General features: G+C 34.4%; 4 protein-coding genes across 5 annotated transcripts; 2 read left to right on the forward strand and 2 right to left on the reverse strand.

Moving 5' to 3' along the window:
- Window positions 1-211: 211 nt before the first annotated feature.
- Window positions 212-4,747, forward strand: LOC112695847 (E3 ubiquitin-protein ligase MIEL1). 2 transcript variants are annotated; one of them, XM_072196647.1, is made up of 14 exons: window positions 212-547; window positions 631-718; window positions 793-849; window positions 934-966; window positions 1,062-1,139; window positions 1,235-1,278; window positions 1,402-1,442; window positions 1,585-1,667; window positions 1,753-1,844; window positions 1,944-2,013; window positions 2,461-2,523; window positions 3,125-3,163; window positions 4,180-4,310; window positions 4,434-4,747. In XM_072196647.1, exons 1-13 carry the CDS (start codon window positions 465-467, stop codon window positions 4,297-4,299), a joined length of 891 nt encoding a protein of 296 aa, XP_072052748.1. In that variant the 5' UTR covers window positions 212-464; the 3' UTR covers window positions 4,300-4,310; window positions 4,434-4,747. The 2 variants fall into 2 exon arrangements, with proteins under 2 accessions (XP_072052748.1, XP_025604145.1); XM_025748360.3 differs by lacking the exon at window positions 2,461-2,523.
- A 2,933-nt stretch (window positions 4,748-7,680) lies between these two features.
- Window positions 7,681-8,999, reverse strand: LOC112805261 (uncharacterized). Its single transcript, XM_072198070.1, has 5 exons — window positions 8,982-8,999; window positions 8,750-8,889; window positions 8,377-8,650; window positions 8,199-8,286; window positions 7,681-8,063 (listed from the first exon to the last, which is right to left on the reverse strand). Exons 1-5 carry the CDS (start codon window positions 8,997-8,999, stop codon window positions 7,681-7,683), a joined length of 903 nt encoding a protein of 300 aa, XP_072054171.1.
- Window positions 9,000-10,886: 1,887 nt separating this feature from the next.
- Window positions 10,887-14,101, forward strand: LOC112695849 (zinc finger protein CONSTANS-LIKE 13). The gene is made up of 5 exons (XM_025748362.3): window positions 10,887-12,193; window positions 12,475-12,648; window positions 12,723-12,961; window positions 13,457-13,554; window positions 13,813-14,101. Exons 1-4 carry the CDS (start codon window positions 11,585-11,587, stop codon window positions 13,545-13,547), a joined length of 1,113 nt encoding a protein of 370 aa, XP_025604147.1. The 5' UTR covers window positions 10,887-11,584; the 3' UTR covers window positions 13,548-13,554; window positions 13,813-14,101.
- Window positions 14,102-15,626: 1,525 nt separating this feature from the next.
- LOC112805262 (NAC domain-containing protein 91-like) lies at window positions 15,627-17,211 on the reverse strand. Its single transcript, XM_025847662.1, has 4 exons — window positions 16,768-17,211; window positions 16,055-16,207; window positions 15,904-16,004; window positions 15,627-15,756 (listed from the first exon to the last, which is right to left on the reverse strand). Exons 1-4 carry the CDS (start codon window positions 17,209-17,211, stop codon window positions 15,627-15,629), a joined length of 828 nt encoding a protein of 275 aa, XP_025703447.1.
- Between the last annotated feature and the right edge of the window lie 350 nt (window positions 17,212-17,561).

A 17,561-nucleotide genomic window follows, 5' to 3' on the forward strand; every position in this document is an offset into this window, starting at 1 on the left:
GTTTAGTTTTCTGAACAAAAAAAAATCAAAGACAAAAGTAAAACATAGGTTATGTTTTACTAACAGTAAAATTTTTGTCCACATATCCATTTCATTGATCAACACCAACTTTTTTTTCCATAACAAAAAAAATCAGCCCACATATTGTAGACTTTTCTCTATCACAAATCAATTATTGCTAGAAATTGAACCTTGTGTGACTATTTAATATAAGGCAAATAATTACAAAGATACTTGTTAACAAGTTGAGACCTTCTTGAATGTGATTGTTGGACCAATTCAAGGGAGTTTTATTCCTGACAGGGTTACTACTACACACAACATCATAATAGTTCAAGACAATACTAGTACTTTTTATGTTTTTCATAAAAATTAAAGCGGATCAAAGTTTTGGCCCCCGCCGTCTCCGATTCGGTGGCGCCCATTGTTTTCCACGCAGCGGAGCCACTCCATTCAGTTCATAAATGGCAGAGTTCTCTTCCGCATCAACTCTTCCAACTCCACCTGAATCTCAAACTAGACTACACTTTGGGAAATTGCAGCACGGGTATTCTTCTTCTTCTTCTTCTTCTTCTTCTTCTTCTTCTTCTTCTTCTTAATACATAAATTGCATTGAATGCTTTACCCTAGGTGCGAACACTACAAGAGACGTTGCAAAATTCGAGCTCCATGCTGCAACCAGATCTTCTCTTGCCGTCACTGCCACAACGACGCCATGGTCCGTTCCCTCTCTCTCTCTCTCAATCTCCGGGTTTTTATTTTATTTTATTTTATTTTGTTTTTGCGATTCAGGGTTCACTTAGCGATCCCAAGGAGCGCCATGAACTTGTCAGGCGCGATGTTAAGCAAGTAAGAGAACTGCGTAATTGAGCATTTTGTTCTGTTTGAGATGCTTTAGGATGTAACTAATTATGAATGTTTCTGTAATTTCAGGTTATATGTTCTATCTGTGATACTGAGCAAGAGGTACAATTTCGTGTCCTCTGTTTTCTTTTATTTGAAAATCGTTCATTCTGTTTATAAGTTATAACCTCATTACCTGTGACATCGATGATTCTCAGGCTGCTAAGGTCTGTGCTAACTGTGGCGTCAACATGGGAGAATATTATTGTGAAATTTGCAAATTTTATGATGATAATGTAAGTTTTTTTTTTTTTTATTATTCCAATTAGTTATCTTGTGTGATGGAGTATAACTCCCTTTCTTAATATCTAATGTTTTTTCATTGCTGCAGACAGAGAAAGGACAGTTCCATTGCGACGAATGCGGGATTTGTAGGTTAGAATCGTGTATTGATGAATTCTTTAATTATGAGTCTGACTGAAGATACTGTATGAGTTGTTCTTCTCTCAAACATTGAGCTTTCTGTTTATATCAGATCTTCTTAATTCTTAATTTCAGGGTTGGTGGTCGTGATAATTTCTTCCACTGTCCGACATGTGGTATGTTCTCTTGTGAAGGTTTTTTGTGGAGTATTTCATTTGTTTTGTTTCCTCCTGTGTTAGCATTTGTATTGCAGTTCTTGGTGATCTGACTTAGCATGAATTTCCTCAACATGTTTTATGAATATTGTATGAAATTCAGGCTCTTGCTATTCAGTGAACTTGCAAGGCAACCACCCGTGTGTGGAGAACTCAATGAAGAGTTTCTGTCCTGTCTGTTATGAGGTTTGTCTATTTCGATTGCCAGTTTTGCTTAGAAGTTAGAATCGTTGCTCAAAATGTTTCTGACAGTAGTGCTTTATGCTGGTAGTATCTGTTTGATTCAATAAAAGGTACCACAATTATGACTTGTGGACACACAATGCATATGGATTGCTTTTATGAAATGGCAGAGCAAAATCAGTTAAGTTACTTCCTATTAAGCCTTTTCTTGTATCAGATTCCTTTTGAGATAAGCAATTGTTTTTGATTGATAAGCTGGCCTTTGATTATATCAATCAGGTATCGCTGTCCTATATGCTCAAAGACAGTTTTTGATATGTCTCGGAGCTGGGAACATTTAGATCAGGAGGTATGTTCAACTTCCTATCAAATTTTTGTAGACGAAAATTGTTGGTCACTACACATGGTTCTGATATCTTGGGATTAGCGGAATAGGACAAGACGAAGGAGGGTATGGAGGTTTTGTTGTGAAACTTTGTAGGCATAACATGTCATAAACATTGTAGGAAAATTCACCGTTCTAAGCTACACCTATTTTTTGCTATATCCAAATCTCAGATAAACGAATGCCTCTAAGGCTCTAACTAATGCATGTCATACCAACGTGGTGTAAAATGTATTACTAAGTGGAATCTTTTAAGGAACTTGGTAGAGATATATTGGCTTATATAGTGTAGCCGAATTCAACAATCCTATAATACACTAAATCTTTTGGTAAAAAAAATCTCAGCTAGTTAATGCCTCTTTAGTAATAAACTAATAAACCTTGTGAATTTATTTTTGCGTCTTGCTACAGATAATTGATGATCAAATTCTGGGTTTCTTTGCCAATTTCCGTGGCATCTTCATCTTTGTACTGGTGATAGCTTATCTTTTTGTTATGGCTGATCCAATGTATGAAGGGAATTAGGGTACTGTGTGGTTGTGATTTTCATGTTGTAGACTTGGCTATTTTTCTAATGGAAGTTAAGTTGATATAGAAAGGAACTCCATTTTGAGCATGTGATACTCCCAAAATCTAATATAAGCTATTTTTCATGTTGTAGACTTAGCTATTACTGCTACTTTTCACTGCTAGTACTCTGAATTTCACTACATTGTTGTACTTTTTGTGCTCATTGTTTTTAATTCAATGAAGAAATAGATGAATTGAATTAATTCAATCAATTACTGCTAGTACTCTGAATTGTTGTACTTTTTATGCTCATTGTTTTTAATTCAATTGAATATTTCTTATTGGTTTAGTTGATTCAATGATTTTTTTTTTTTGTGACTATCTTAATGAGTTCAATAGTGATATCATGACTATTGAATGATAAATTGTTAATAATTGATGAAATTAAAGTTTTTGTTACATTTTGGTTGATATAGTTCTTTAGATTTGGAGGACATTTTAAATTCAATATATGATGTTTTTACATACATGTCTTTCTTTAACATTGTTATATTTGCATAGCCAGATTGAAGCTGTTCCCATGCCTGAGGAATATAATTTTGAGGTAGTTACTTCACTGTCTGATTCTCTTTAGGCTAGTCATAAAAAAAAAAACATTGCTCGACAAATTTATCCAGTTAGCTTTCACATAATATCTTACTCAGTTCAGTTCCAGATAATTTGGTGAGAATATTTTTTATAACCTGTTTACGGCACTGTTTCTACCTGGATTTAAAACCCTTGGTATTTGTGTATCATCAAGCATGGAAGTGCGTTGATAGTATTCTTTTCAGTTATGCATGATTCATCATAAAAGATGAAGAATATTATTCTCACTAAACATGGTTCTGATATATTGGGATTAGCGGAATAGGTCAAGATGAAGGAGGGTATGGAGGTTTTGTTATGAAACTTAGTAGGCATAACATGTCATAAACATTGTAGGAAAATTCACCGTTCTAAGCTACACCTATTTTTTGCTGAATTTGGATCCTCTAAATTTTGAATTTTTACTTTAGAGGGTAAAAGTGTAACCTCTCACCCTTAAATGGTTTATCTCTCATATTTTCTCTTGGTCCTACCTATGAAATAAATGGTGAGAGATCACACTTTACTCTCTAAAGTGAAATTTAAAATTTAGAGGATCCAAATCCTTTTTTGCTATATCCAAATCTCAGATAAATGAATGCCTCTAAGGCTCTAACTAATGCATGTCATACCAACGTGCTGTAAAATATGTTACTAAGTGGAATCTTTTAAGGAACTTAGTAGAGATATATTGGCTTATACAGTGTAGCCGAATTCAACAATCCTATAATACACTAAATCTTTTGTAAAAAAAAAAAATCTCAGCTAGTTAATGCCTCTTTAGTAATAAACTAATAATACAAGTCATATCACTATATCAGCCTGTTTTACAAAGGGTTACTGCTATTTGTAGGTGGGGAATGCATATTTCTTTACTTTCTCATCATATAATAATAATATCTTCTTCTAAAAAAAAAAATTGATAGTTGTTTACCAAACTTTGGTATGCTTTTATGAAAAATATAAATACTAGGTTGCTGGGGTGTTTTGCAGGTTTCTATTCTGTGCAATGATTGTAACAATTCAGGCAGGGTTTCCTTTCACCTATTTGGTCACAAATGCAGAAACTGTGGTTCGTATAACACCCGCAGAATTTCAGCACCAGAAAGCTAGTAATGATGCTGGTGAGTGGTGATAGTGAAGTAAAATCATGAATTCTCCCAAAATTTCTCTTTCACCTTTTCCATTTTGTTTTTGGACATGCCACTGTTTCATTTAAGAAATCATCTTGATTTTGTTTATTATAGGCATATTCTGTGGATGAGGTCCATTGTGGATGGCTGTGATATACACCCTTTATTTTTTTTTTCTCTCATTCCCTAATTCTTTCGGTGAAGTGGAAAGAGAAAATCATTATGTAATTAATAATTTGGATAAGAAAGATGGGACACCCAAATTATAGTACTTTTCTAAACTGATGACACTGGAATTGCCAAAAAGAAAAGGTCAAGGACAGATCAATTTCTCTGATGCTAGATTAGGTGGGTTCACCTAGATTTCTTATAGATGCCGCTATGTAATGAACTAATGAAGTTAAAGGGAAAGAAAAGAAATTGGAACATGATTAAGCATTCTAATTGACTTGTAATTTATAACACGATTATTACTACTAAAGATGGAAAAGTGGGAAATTGCTATTTCAATCGGACTAGTGATTACGTGGGAAATACGCAAGGCTTATGTATGTATATATAAGTGCTAGAAAAGTGTAAAATTGGGATAAGACATTTATGATACAATGGACCAGAAAAATTAATCACTTTGTCAATTCGGTAATATTAAATCCTTGACTCCGAGTTGTCTCGGACCCCTTCCTAGGTGTTCTTTTTTGGGAGGTGTCCCCTCCTCGGTGTTATTGTGGCCATTTTTTCATTGTTACAAGTGGGTATGTGAATCTTATCAGATTCATAGATTGTACGTAGTAGAAGGCTAGAAGCATGTCTTGTTCGATTACCACAAGAAGGGGCTATGTCATGTTCTATTCCTACTGAAATAGATAGCTGACGATAACAAGAGCAACTATAATTTAATTGTCACGTTTTTGAACCATGACTACGTTGCAAATCAATATTCAATCCAGAGTGTGAAGTGGGAAGTGTAAATGTGGATGGAAGTGGGTCCTATCAACTTTGCTGAGGAAGAGAGGACAAATTTCATCTTAATGAGTGTCTACGGTGGCCTGGTCATAAAATATTTATGAGTATGAGGATTTAGCCACTGCAGTGACATTGTGGTTGATGGGTCAGAAAAAAGAAGGAAGAGGAAGGTGGGGGGCCCATAATATTTTTCCAGCAAGTTCGGTTGAAAAGGCCCTTGGCCCACACTCATCAAATATCCATGCCAATTGCCATGCTACCCTTCTCTCTGAAAACGATATCTCCCACCCTTTCCGTGGTTATCTTTAATCTCTTTTTGGTAGTTGCCATTCCAATAGAAACAATTTAACTTAACAAAAAGTTATAAACATTTTAAATTATTAAATAAAAATTACTATTTTTTATGATTCTAAGTTTTTCTCTTTATTTACTTTTGTTTTATAATTTTATCAAATTTAAAAAAAAAAAAGATTTTTAGGAGCTTTAGTGCAACATGCCAATAGGAAGTTGTAATAAAACTCTTTATTTTCGATTAATAAATGTGTTGGAGGCTATCTTCATTCCTCTTATAGGCAAAATTCGAAGCAAGGTACAAGAACTGTTGGAAAATCACAGAATTTTATAGAATTTAGAAAATTATTAAATTTTATGGACAATTTATTTTCTGTATGTATGCATACTTAACAGTCCTTGTCTATCATTTTGTTGGGCATTGCTATAATGCTGAAATTACTGTCTCTTGTAATTGAGTTTTTTTTATAAAGAAATTCATTTCTTCCAATAAAAGAAAATAATAATTACAAGTTATATTGTAATGATGTATTATCTAGATGTTGGAAATCAGTCGTACAGTTTTCACGAGGAAAAGGTGAACTATAATAATTTTTTATGGAAAAAATGTTACGTTTACCCTCTTACCCTTTTTTTTTTTAAATAGCAATTAGCCATTCAAAAAACTAAGTCCAAAAAATAGGTTAGAAAGCAAGTAATCATCTTCAAAAGAAAAGCCACCAAATCCTTTTGAAGTAACTTTCAACTTTTTCTTTATAGTTTGTTGGTTTTCTAATTGCGGATAAGAGATACACTTCAGTCCAATTTAGGGATATGCCCATCCAAAGACTAAGTAAAAGTCACTAATAAACCAAAAAATATTAAAAAAGAAGAAAAAAGTTCAGAAGATATAATTTATTCAATGAAAACTTATAAGTATTTAAGAATATATTCTGTGACATTAATTAAATACGTATTATTAGAGATATTTAACCATGATAATAGTAATATTATAAAAATATGCATAAGATTTTAACAACATAATACTGATTGATGCGTAATTTTATATTGTATTCATATTCATATTTATAGGGCAAAAAACATATATAAACCAAGGGAGCAAAAAAATAACACGAATCAGCCAAACTGAAAATTGTTTCACGAATCAGCCAAAACACATTACTATGTAATTCGAACAAGCTTGGTTCGAACTACAATAATAAATAAATCGAACCAATTTGGTTTGAACTACAACTAGCATAGATCGAACTAGCTAGGTTCGAATTACACAGGTGAACCACTCCCCAAGTAATTCGAACCAGATTGGTTCGAATTACTCACAATTCGTTCCATACTAATTTCTGTTACTAGCATAGTTTCTGCCTAATGTCTTAATTTAACTCGTAGAGTTTGTTATTCCGGTGTGCATTCAAAATACATTTCGTTTAAAACTCCGGAAACAAAATATATTCATCAATTATGATCCCATTCACAGTACATCACACTAACAATTAACAAATTTTATCATTTACCAACTACAAGTAAGAAAACCGAAAATACTAGAATCTAAACGCGAAATTGAAATAACAAAAGTACGAAAGCTAGCAATACACCTAATCATGTCCCTCTGTGTACTCTGCTCCTTGGAGCTGTGGGCAACTCCAACGTGTGTGGCCGGACTGCCGACAAAGCCCACATCTCTTTGGCCGGTTCGGGTCTGCCTCGTCCATATTGGTCCGTATCCGAGTGGACCTCGGACGATCTTCTCTTGCACGCCTCTTATTCGGGTCTGGGATGACAGTCGGCCCGTCATATGGTGGCCAGAAACCCTCCGGAATGGGAGGTGTGAAACCCATCCGATACACACTGAAGACCGAACTAAGACGATACACCTGGTGGACGTAAGGCTCCCATGTAAGCCGTGAGTAGGCACAGCATGCCAGTGCGTGGGGACACGGGAAATGAAGTGCCTGGAAGTATCCGCAGTCACATGTCTGAGATGCAAGCGAGACTCTGTAGCTACCCAGTGAGAAAGAACCAGTAGGAGTCGTCTCTGCGACGGTGAACTCGGAGTTATCCCTGTCATACAAAGTCACCGTGAAGCATCTAGCCATCTTCAAGTTGGCCTCTATACACTTGACCAAGTGCTGAGTAAATTGTTGTCCGGTTCCTGTTGCGCCTCAGCCTCTCTCCCTTTGCGAACAAATAATTCGGCCAACCTTCCGTATGTTGCCTTCACTAGCGAGCACACAGGTAGGTTTCTGACACCCTTAAGGATTGAGTTCACACACTCAGAGATATTCGTCGTCATGTGTCCGAATCTACGCCCCTCATCACAATACTGTGTCCACAATGAATACTCAATCCGGTTCGTCCATTCACACATTGCCGGGTCTTCAAACCTCAGAATATCAAACCAGTAATGAAACTCGACATCGGTCTTAGCGTACGCTGCATTCACAAGTAGCCTCCTTGCGTCTTTGCCCTTGAAGGTTAGGGCAAAATTTGCCGCTACATGTCAAATGCAGAATGCCCGGTATGCAGACGGAGGTAACCATCCTCCGTCAGGAGCCTCAAGCGCGGCCTTGATGCCGTTATGCCTGTCCGATATAACCAGCAGATTCGGCTACGATGTCACATGCTCACGCAAGTCGGAGAGAAAGAAGGCCCACGACTCAGCATTCTCACCCTCGACTAATGCAAATGCCACAGGGAGTATGTTGGAGTTCCCGTCCTGTGCAATCGTGACAAGCAACGTTCCCCCATACTTGCCATAGAGATGGGTGCCGTCAATACTAACTAGGGGCTTGCAATGATGGAATGCCTCGATACACGGTGGAAACGTCCAGAATAGTCTGTGAAAATAAGCTTGAGACTCGTCCAGTTGTCCACCAACACGAACAGGACTCGTCCTAAGGACTGCAACAGTACCAAGCATCGTCAACTGGACTCCTAAAACCCACCTTGGAAGCTCGTTGTACGACTCATCCCAGTCACCATAGATGAGGGCAACATCCTTCTGCTTGGCCAACCAGACCCTCCTATACGTCGGCCTAAAACCAAAGTGTGCGGCGGTGGCATTTAGGAGCACCTTGATGCTGACGGATGCATCAGCCTTAACCATTGGCATAATGAATGCCGATATCACATGGTAATCCAAACTCCTGTGGTTGCTGGAGATGGAGGTGGCGAGACACGTATGCGGTCCATTGTAGCGTTTGACTTCCCAAAGGCCCTTGCGCTGTCGGAGACTCAGGCGAATCAACCAGGTGCACCCATTCCCGAACCCAGAACACTTGCCCACATACCGGCGATAGTCAGATTCCACGACCTTGTACTGTACCCCTCAACGGATGCTGTAAGTCTTCACACTTAACAGGGCCTCATCTTTATCCTGAAATTGCTGACCAACCTGAAACTCTGTCAGACCTGTAGACCCTTCGCCATCTCTAGCGCCAAATCCAGCCGGCTGCCCAGGAACCCCCTCCTACCTCATGGCATCCAAGTCCAAAGAGGAAAAATGTGGAGGGTACTCCTATGTTCCAGAGCTAAAACCACCACCCGCCCCAGCAGGCTCACTTGCTCCGACATCATCGCCACTGTCATCAGCAATCATATCCGGCTCGATATCATCGTCATCTGGATCATCCAAAAATCCATCTCCAACCCCAGCTGGTGCAGCACACTGTAAAGAGGTTCGCAGAAATTCTCCTGTTCCAACCTCGTCGCCTACACTGCCGTTGAGATCAACAGCGAACGAAGGGGAGGCAACAGGTTGGATGGGTGGCTCGTACGCAGGGACGGAGGAAGAAGCAACGGCAGGTCTGGAGCTAGAACCGGCTACCGTGGCTAAAGTGGTGGTATGCCGGTTCGAACCTCCCGAGCTGGATACCACGTCAACCAACTTTTCCAACAGTTTAAGTGTCCTCCCCTCTGGAAACTGCCAGCGACAATGAAACATGACCTGCAAATCCTCATCACTCCCGATCGTAAAACAATCATACTTAACGGTTTCCTGGAGCATCGTGATTGGAATGCGATAGAAAAACTTCTTAACCCGTTTCACACCTTCTAGACCAAGTTTCAGCAGTACAGAGCTAACAAGGTTCTCATACCTCGTAGTAGACCTGACGATCATACACAGAGGATCCTTATCAGTGAACTTCACACCGGAACGAATTTTCTTCTTAATGGATCCTCTGTCGTGAACCAACACTACGAATTGTGTATGGGATGAGTTCGAACCAACATGGTTCGAATTGTGAATTTTGCCAAATAATTCGAGCTGATTCGATTCGATTTATATACAAATGCAATTCGATCTAAGCTAGTTTGAATTGTATAGAGAATTGCTTTGGTTGATTAATGAATCAATTTTCAACTTGGCAGATTCACGTAATATCTGCTCACCGTTGGCTTATATATGTTTTTTGCGCTATTTATAGTATCAGTGTTTATAGATACATAATAACTTATGAAGGGATATTTTCTTCTCAAATAAAAATTATATTGTTTTTTATTTGAAATTTGATACTAAATCATTAGAGAATGTATTAACAATTTAACATTATGGGTAATGTATTGATATTTCAATACCCATATAAAAATAAAGGTAGCAAAAATAATTCTTTAAATAATCGTATTTAGAATAAACAACTATTTTACTCGCAAGAATTTAAAATGCTTAGACAAATTTATTTGTAAATAAATAATAGGTAAATATTATCATAAAAATTTTATAATTATTTTTATTTAAAGATATTTTTTTATTCTTAGATAATGGATTGTATGGTTAAATTTTAATATATTATAAAAGTGTTATTTTTATTTAAAGTGTATTTAAATAAATAAATCATATTTTTAAATAAAGTTTTTTTTTATAAAAAGATATTTTTATCATCTTCATTTGAGTAATTACTTAAATAATATACCCATAAAAAAACTTCATGTATTAATTATTCAAATGTTAATTTTATTGATAAATAACAATGATGATTTATAGCCAATGAATTATAGCTCAAATGACATAGTTTTCAGATACTCAATTACGAGATTACGGATTCGAGTCTCTTATATTTGATAAAAAAAAAAATAATGATGATTTATTCATATTTTATAAATATAAAATTAAATTTATTTATTCATAAAATCATTTGAATAAAAACAATAATTTATTCTAGTATTTAAAATACAAATAAATAAATGTAAATGTCTTATCTGTCCAGCTATATTATCACTCGTTGATTATAGAAAAAGCCAAGTCAAAAACTCAAAAGCACAAGATTCGATACCATTCTAGTTTTCATTTATTAAATTATGTTTTCTATTTTGAGTAAAACGGTAAAACCCACTAATGAACTTTTCTCTTTGACTTCATTCCTCTTTTGCTGGGCTCTCTTCTTAACCTCAATATTTTATATACCAAACCGTACAATTAATTAACAATTAACTTAAAAGTCCCTAACACTCGTTTTTTTTTAATTCTATTTTAATTTCTAAAAAATACAAATATATCAATACAAATTAAATTAAGATAAATATTAAGAAGTTAATATTTTTAATAAAAAAATATAAATAACTAATTTTTAGTTAATCAATATTAATCAATTTAATATTATAAAATTCACAATTAATAATTTATGATTTAGAATTTAAAATAAATAAAATAAAATAATTAAAAAAATTAATTTTCTAATATTACTCTTTTTTATTAATATTAATTTAAATATAAAATAAAAATAAAAATATCAACCATCTATCATTTTTCTTAAATGAATACTTCTGTACCAACCTTAAGTGACAGATACAAAAAAAAAAAAGGAAAAAATTGGTGTTGATTTTAGTTCTTGCTGTGCAAGAAATAGTAATGAGTGTATGTAGCTAAGTAGGTGGTTGATCCAAAATTCTCATTCTCAATAGCGCTGATTTGAAGCCATATCCTCTTTTCTCTTCTCATATTCAACCCAACCCAACTAACTTTTCTCTCTCAAAACCCTTTCTTTTTCTGAGATTTGAACTCATACAAAGAAGCCATGACTGGTTCTCATCAAAATTCAACACACTCTGCATCACACACACAACAAGATAAAGCTTCAACACCATCACCATGCGATTACTGCAACAGCTCCAGATCAGTTCTGTACTGCAGAGCAGATTCAGCGAAGCTCTGTTTCAAATGTGACCGCGAGGTTCATTCAACAAACCAGCTCTTCTCGAAGCACACACGCACTCTTCTCTGTGACTCTTGCTACGATTCCCCTGCTTCCATACTCTGTTCCACGGAATCCTCTGTTCTCTGCCATAATTGTGACTGGGAAAGTCACAACCTTTCTCTTCCAACCGTACACGAGAGAGGTCCCCTTGAAGGATTCACTGCTTGCCCTTCCGTTTCGGAGCTTTTAACCATTCTGGGGTTTGAAGATGTTGGGAAAAAGGCTCTGCTTTATGGTGATGGTGGTGGTGGTGGTGATGGAGGAGGAGGGGAAAAGAATTCTGCTGACGACTTTATGGGGTGTGAGATTGAAGGCTTTTCAGATTTCTTCGTTTGGGATGCTCCTTCTGTTGTTAGTCTCGATGATTTGATTTCTTCTTCTGCTCCTTCTCATAACTTTCAGGCTATGGAGGTTCCTCCACTCCCCAAGGTATGTTCTGATTCATGCTCCATTTTCTATAACAATTGAGAAATTCGTGTCGGTGAATATGTCAATTTTTGTTTTTGGATGGATAGAACATTGAGCAAATTTGTTTCAAGATAGAGACATAGTTCTTGTCTTTTGTTTTTGTGTGTGTTTCATTATCTCTGAGGCAGGTGTTTGAGTAGGAGTGTGGATTGTTTTGAATGTGTTAAGAACACATTGAAAATCTATGTATATTGCTCTATGATTGTTGACTTGGTTCAGGGTATTGATTGTTATTGAATCAGAATCGCAAGTCTTCTTGTGGGAGACATAGAGAAGAGATTCTTAGTCAGCTTCGTGAACTCGCAAAGTCTGAGCCTTTAGACTTAGACACTGAACAACAACAATACTTGCAATCAGGGAACATGTCCACAGATCTTGAACATGATTTCAAGACTGATAAATTCCCTTCTTATGAGGTAATTAAACCTTCTATTGCACTTGTTTTTATTACCAATTCCCTGCTGTAATGATTATTGATTGTGTATTTCAGTGGCATAGAAGAAGCAGTGAACCTATGAATCAAGTTGTTCCTCTGAATACATTGTTGAATGAAGAAGTTGCAGTTGAACATCCAACTTCTGCAGTTTCGGAGAACAATGAGGGGAAAACACCCATATCTTTCAAATCCGAAACTGTATCAGTTGTTCCAAAAGCTACTCCATGTGAGTTAACAAGTCAAGAAAGAGATTCTGCTTTGTTACGGTACAAGCAAAAGAAGAAAACCAGAAGGTATTCCTATTGCTTCATCCCTTGCTTTGTTGGTGTGCTTTTAAACTCAACAATCTTTGTGTTACAAGGAAAATTAGGATGGATGGAATAACTGAGTTCTTACCACTTATAAAAGCTGCGGTTAAAATCGTAATATCGGTCATTAGTAATTGTTTTTGGATTTCAGTCCTTCAGAATCTCCTGAGATGTCAAGTAAGGTGGAAACCAGATGCAGTCAACTTCACGTGAAGTTGATAACTGAGAGCTGTTAGATGATCTAACGGCTCTCAGCTATCAACTTCACATAAAATCGACTGCACCTGAGTTTTCACTGACAAGTAAACATAGTTCTATGCAACATATTTTCTCAAAATTGTTGAGTTGGAAGAGTTCTACACAGACTTTTAGGGAAAATGCTGGTGTTACAGAATTTATATTCTGTTCATATATAAAGTTATGAGCTTCCTTAGACATCTTATTAAATTGACATTGCTTCTTGACATGGAAAACAAACAGATATGAGAAGCACATAAGATATGAATCACGAAAAGTTCGGGCACAAAGCAGGATAAGAGTCAAGGGCCGATTTGCCAAGATGGAACACTGATATCATGGTATCCTGCTACCTATGGCATTGCAAATCACTACTACTTATAATAATAATAATACATCGCATAAATTAGTATAATTTTGTGTATATATGTCTCATGTATAGGGAACTTAATTATATCTTGCACGTGCATGGTGTATTCATGATCTGCATTTAGGAAATTGTGCAGCTATTATTCTCTAGTAAAGTAAAGTAACTCACGTACAGTTGTTTTATGTGAAGTTGATTTAGTTAAACATGTCAAATGATATTATGTATGTAGATGTAGATACATACAGTGGAAATACACGAAGGAAGAAGCAGAGGGAAAAGGATACATAATTCAGCAGAGAATGAAGATAACTGAGCATTTTTTGCCAGCTTCAGCACTCTTGTTTGTTAGGTCTTGAAGCTGAAGGCTTGGAGAATAATGCTTACATGTTACACAATGTAAAGTTATAGAATGTTAGTTGTATTATGTTATTATTCCCTACCTAGCCATATTTGTATGGTGTGACAGGAACACACACGAATATTAATATGCATTCTATGGCATTTCATATTCAATATTATTCTTCTGTTTTGATTTCCATCCATAATTAAAAAATACAAAATAAGATAAGCGATAAGTAAGAATTACAAGATGAAAAGAAACGAAAAAACTATAAGAATAAGTATAAACAAAATCAATTTTGTATAGATTTTAAATTTAATATTTCTATTCAATAGACTTAATTATTGGCTTTATTAAATTCATGGTTTGGACTCATAATAAATTATAAGTTGTTCCTGCTACTTCAATCTAGAATCTTGAATAATGTCCAAGAACTAAGAGTAACGTAAGGTTTCTGCTGGTTATTTTAATTTTGAAAATGTTTGAGAATAGACAATAAAAATTAATCTAAAATTATCTTATTTTACATTCATTAATTACCTCTAAAATAAATGCATAATATTAGATGTAATAAATTCATAAACATAAAATTCAACATGTTAATTAAATTCAAAATTATATTAAATTCAATTAAATATTATAACAACATAAAATATAAACTAACTTAAAGCTAAGATTCACTTTACACTTGGCTGGCTTTCAACCAAAACATCTTAAATAGGGTTGTTAGAGCATGCTACGGCTTTTGAAGAATAACCATTAGTTCAAAACTTCAAATCACTTTATTTTGATCTATTTGATTTCATTTTTAAAATTAATTTAAATTATATAAATCTTTAAATTTTGAATTTTCTAAAAAAAAGACTAACTTAAGTTAATGCATGCAATAAACAAATAAAAGTAAAAGAATCAAGTTTACTAATGTTATGTTCATATATAATATTAAATATCTATAATAGTTTTATAACGTTTATTTTTTTATGTCTGAGATTTTAATTACACTGTTATGGTTCTCGAGATTGAATTTTAGATATTAAAGTGGCCTCTCAATTTTATAAAATAGTAGTTTACTAATGTAACTAGGCATATTGCTAATTTATCAAGAATACATTTCATCCATCTTATAATAATATCAGTTTGTTCCCAAAATTAAATAAAAAAATATCATCATGTATTATTTGCTTATATTATCAAGATATAGTTGAAGTGAACATAAAATTAAGTAATTGTAATCAAACATCTACTGCTAGTAGTTAAAGTGAACATAAAATGAGGATGAGGTTTCTGCTCACTACTTTGATTTCTGGTTGTTCATTATGTTTTGGGTAACGCTAGGTAACTAATAATATTTTTGAACAACATGAATAATCACCGATCAAATTAAAATGCACTACACCTCTAAATTATCTATCTAAATCTTAATATTAGAATAACTATTCGCACACCCAGTGAAATGAACATCCAATATATTTATTGTTCACATTGTTTAATATTTTTATTATTTACCTATACTTTTTTCTTATTTTTTCTCTATTAAGAAAGAAAAAAAGAACGATTGATATTAATAGTAACTAAAGATCTACTACTAATGTTTAAATGTTGTAAGTTGTAAACATTGCATCATGAAATCCATTTAATTAAGAAAAATATGATTAACAAGTTTATTATATGTAAGTAGGACATCTTTTGGTCTTATGCAATAATTAGAGGCCTTTTCCACCTCTTCTTGTTCCCCCTTGCAGCTGCATGAGGTTTCTGATGAGGTTCTCGTTCGTGATTGGTAATCCTTGTTTAACAATGAAAGAAAGAATTAAACCATCCTCATCATATTTCCTAATATAACAGAATGTACTTTGAAGTAAAATGTATATACGTATACCAAATTATTTAATAAACTATGCTATCAGCTACTAATATAAAATATATATTAAAATATAAATACATATTTAAAATAAATTATAGACATACTTACCCTCAAACCTTTCCAACAACATTCGCCTGCCAAGTTCATTTGGTATGAATTGGACCTCTTGTTCTTTAGTATTTCTCTTAAAATATATATGACAAGTGGTCAGCACCACCTACAAAGTTTCATGTAATGTATATTATATTCAATGCGTTGAGCACTTACATATGAATGAGGAGCGTTAACATCAATTTGAACGCCGCTGGTGGTGGCGGATTGCGCATGCCTTTTTCTTTTGTCTCCAAACTGCACCTCAACTGGATGAGCTTCACCTTCTACATTCTTTATCAATTTGCATATAACATAGCTATTATCCACCTGCTACCAACACAACGATGGAGACTTACTTGAAAAATGAAAATACTTTTACACGATGATAATTTAGATATTGCCACATTTTATTGGATGAAAGAAAAATGCTTAAATATTGAGAAAGTTTTTAGAATACTTATAAATAAAATCTAAATTTAGCAGGTATATACTAATATTAAAAGGTAATATTAACTTTTTTTTAATGAGATTAATGTATTTACTAAGGCGAATGCTAATAGATTCTAAAAATAAGAAATATAGGATTTCTTAAAAATTAATTTATTATTAAAAATAAAAAATAAAATATTTTAAATGTTAAATTTAAATAATTAAAATAAAATATAATAAATAAAAAATTAAAATTTATTTGATTAATAAATACTGTAGCACTGCATTCCTTCTCTTTTTTAGTAAGAACATTTAAAGACGAAGAATGTTAATGATAATGATCAAAATTAATATTAAAAGACACATGTTAGCAAAAATTTGATCATATACACACAAGTATATGAAGAGAAATTTTGAACTCTTTAATGAGACTAGAGGCATTGATTAGTGGTAATTACTGAAGTATTAGTGTGGAGCGACGATCCATGAAGAGTGTATTCATGCAAGATCCATGCACCATCGTAGGAGGTGCCACTCTTATCAAAGACGAAACATTTCTTGGTCCCAATACGGCGGTTCTTGCCCTTGCCAACGATTCCTTCGCCGTCAATGGTTTCAGCTTCAGCTTCCCAGACGCCGGCTCCGATGGGGCGGGAGGCGGTGGAATGGTGCTTTTTGTTGGGAGAGAAGAAGAAAAGGGCGGTCCTGCCGGCATCAACGTCGCCGGCGAAGTCACGCCAAATGTCCCAAGGGTTCTTGTTGCGGCCGTACAAGTATTCACATTCGTGGATGTTGATGGCGGCGTCCTCGTCCATTGATTGGCCTTTCACCTTGTCGGAAAGAAAATGAATGAGTTCTTCATCGCTGGGTGTGAAGGTTGCGGCCGCACTTAGCTCTGCCATTATTAAACTATGATTTAGGGTTTGGTTTGTTTTTCAAGGAAAAATCACATCAGTTCAAACTACTTTGATTTTGATCTCTTTCATTTCATTTTTAATATCGATTTAAATTATATAATTTTTTAAATTTTGGATTTTCAAAAAAAAACTAACTTAAGTTGATAATACAATGATTAAATAAATAAATAAAAATTAAATAATCATAAATAAAATAATGTAACTATGTAAGTAAGGATGATAACTTAAACCTATTATAAGTAAAGAAGTGTTTTGGATCGGAGTAGTAATTCTTAGTTTTGCTCATTTTAGTTAAAAAAAATTGTAGTATTATACTATTTAAATTATATTGAAGC

This window comes from Arachis hypogaea, chromosome 6 (genome assembly GCF_003086295.3).
Source record: "Arachis hypogaea cultivar Tifrunner chromosome 6, arahy.Tifrunner.gnm2.J5K5, whole genome shotgun sequence".
Classification (NCBI taxonomy): domain Eukaryota; kingdom Viridiplantae; phylum Streptophyta; class Magnoliopsida; order Fabales; family Fabaceae; genus Arachis; species Arachis hypogaea.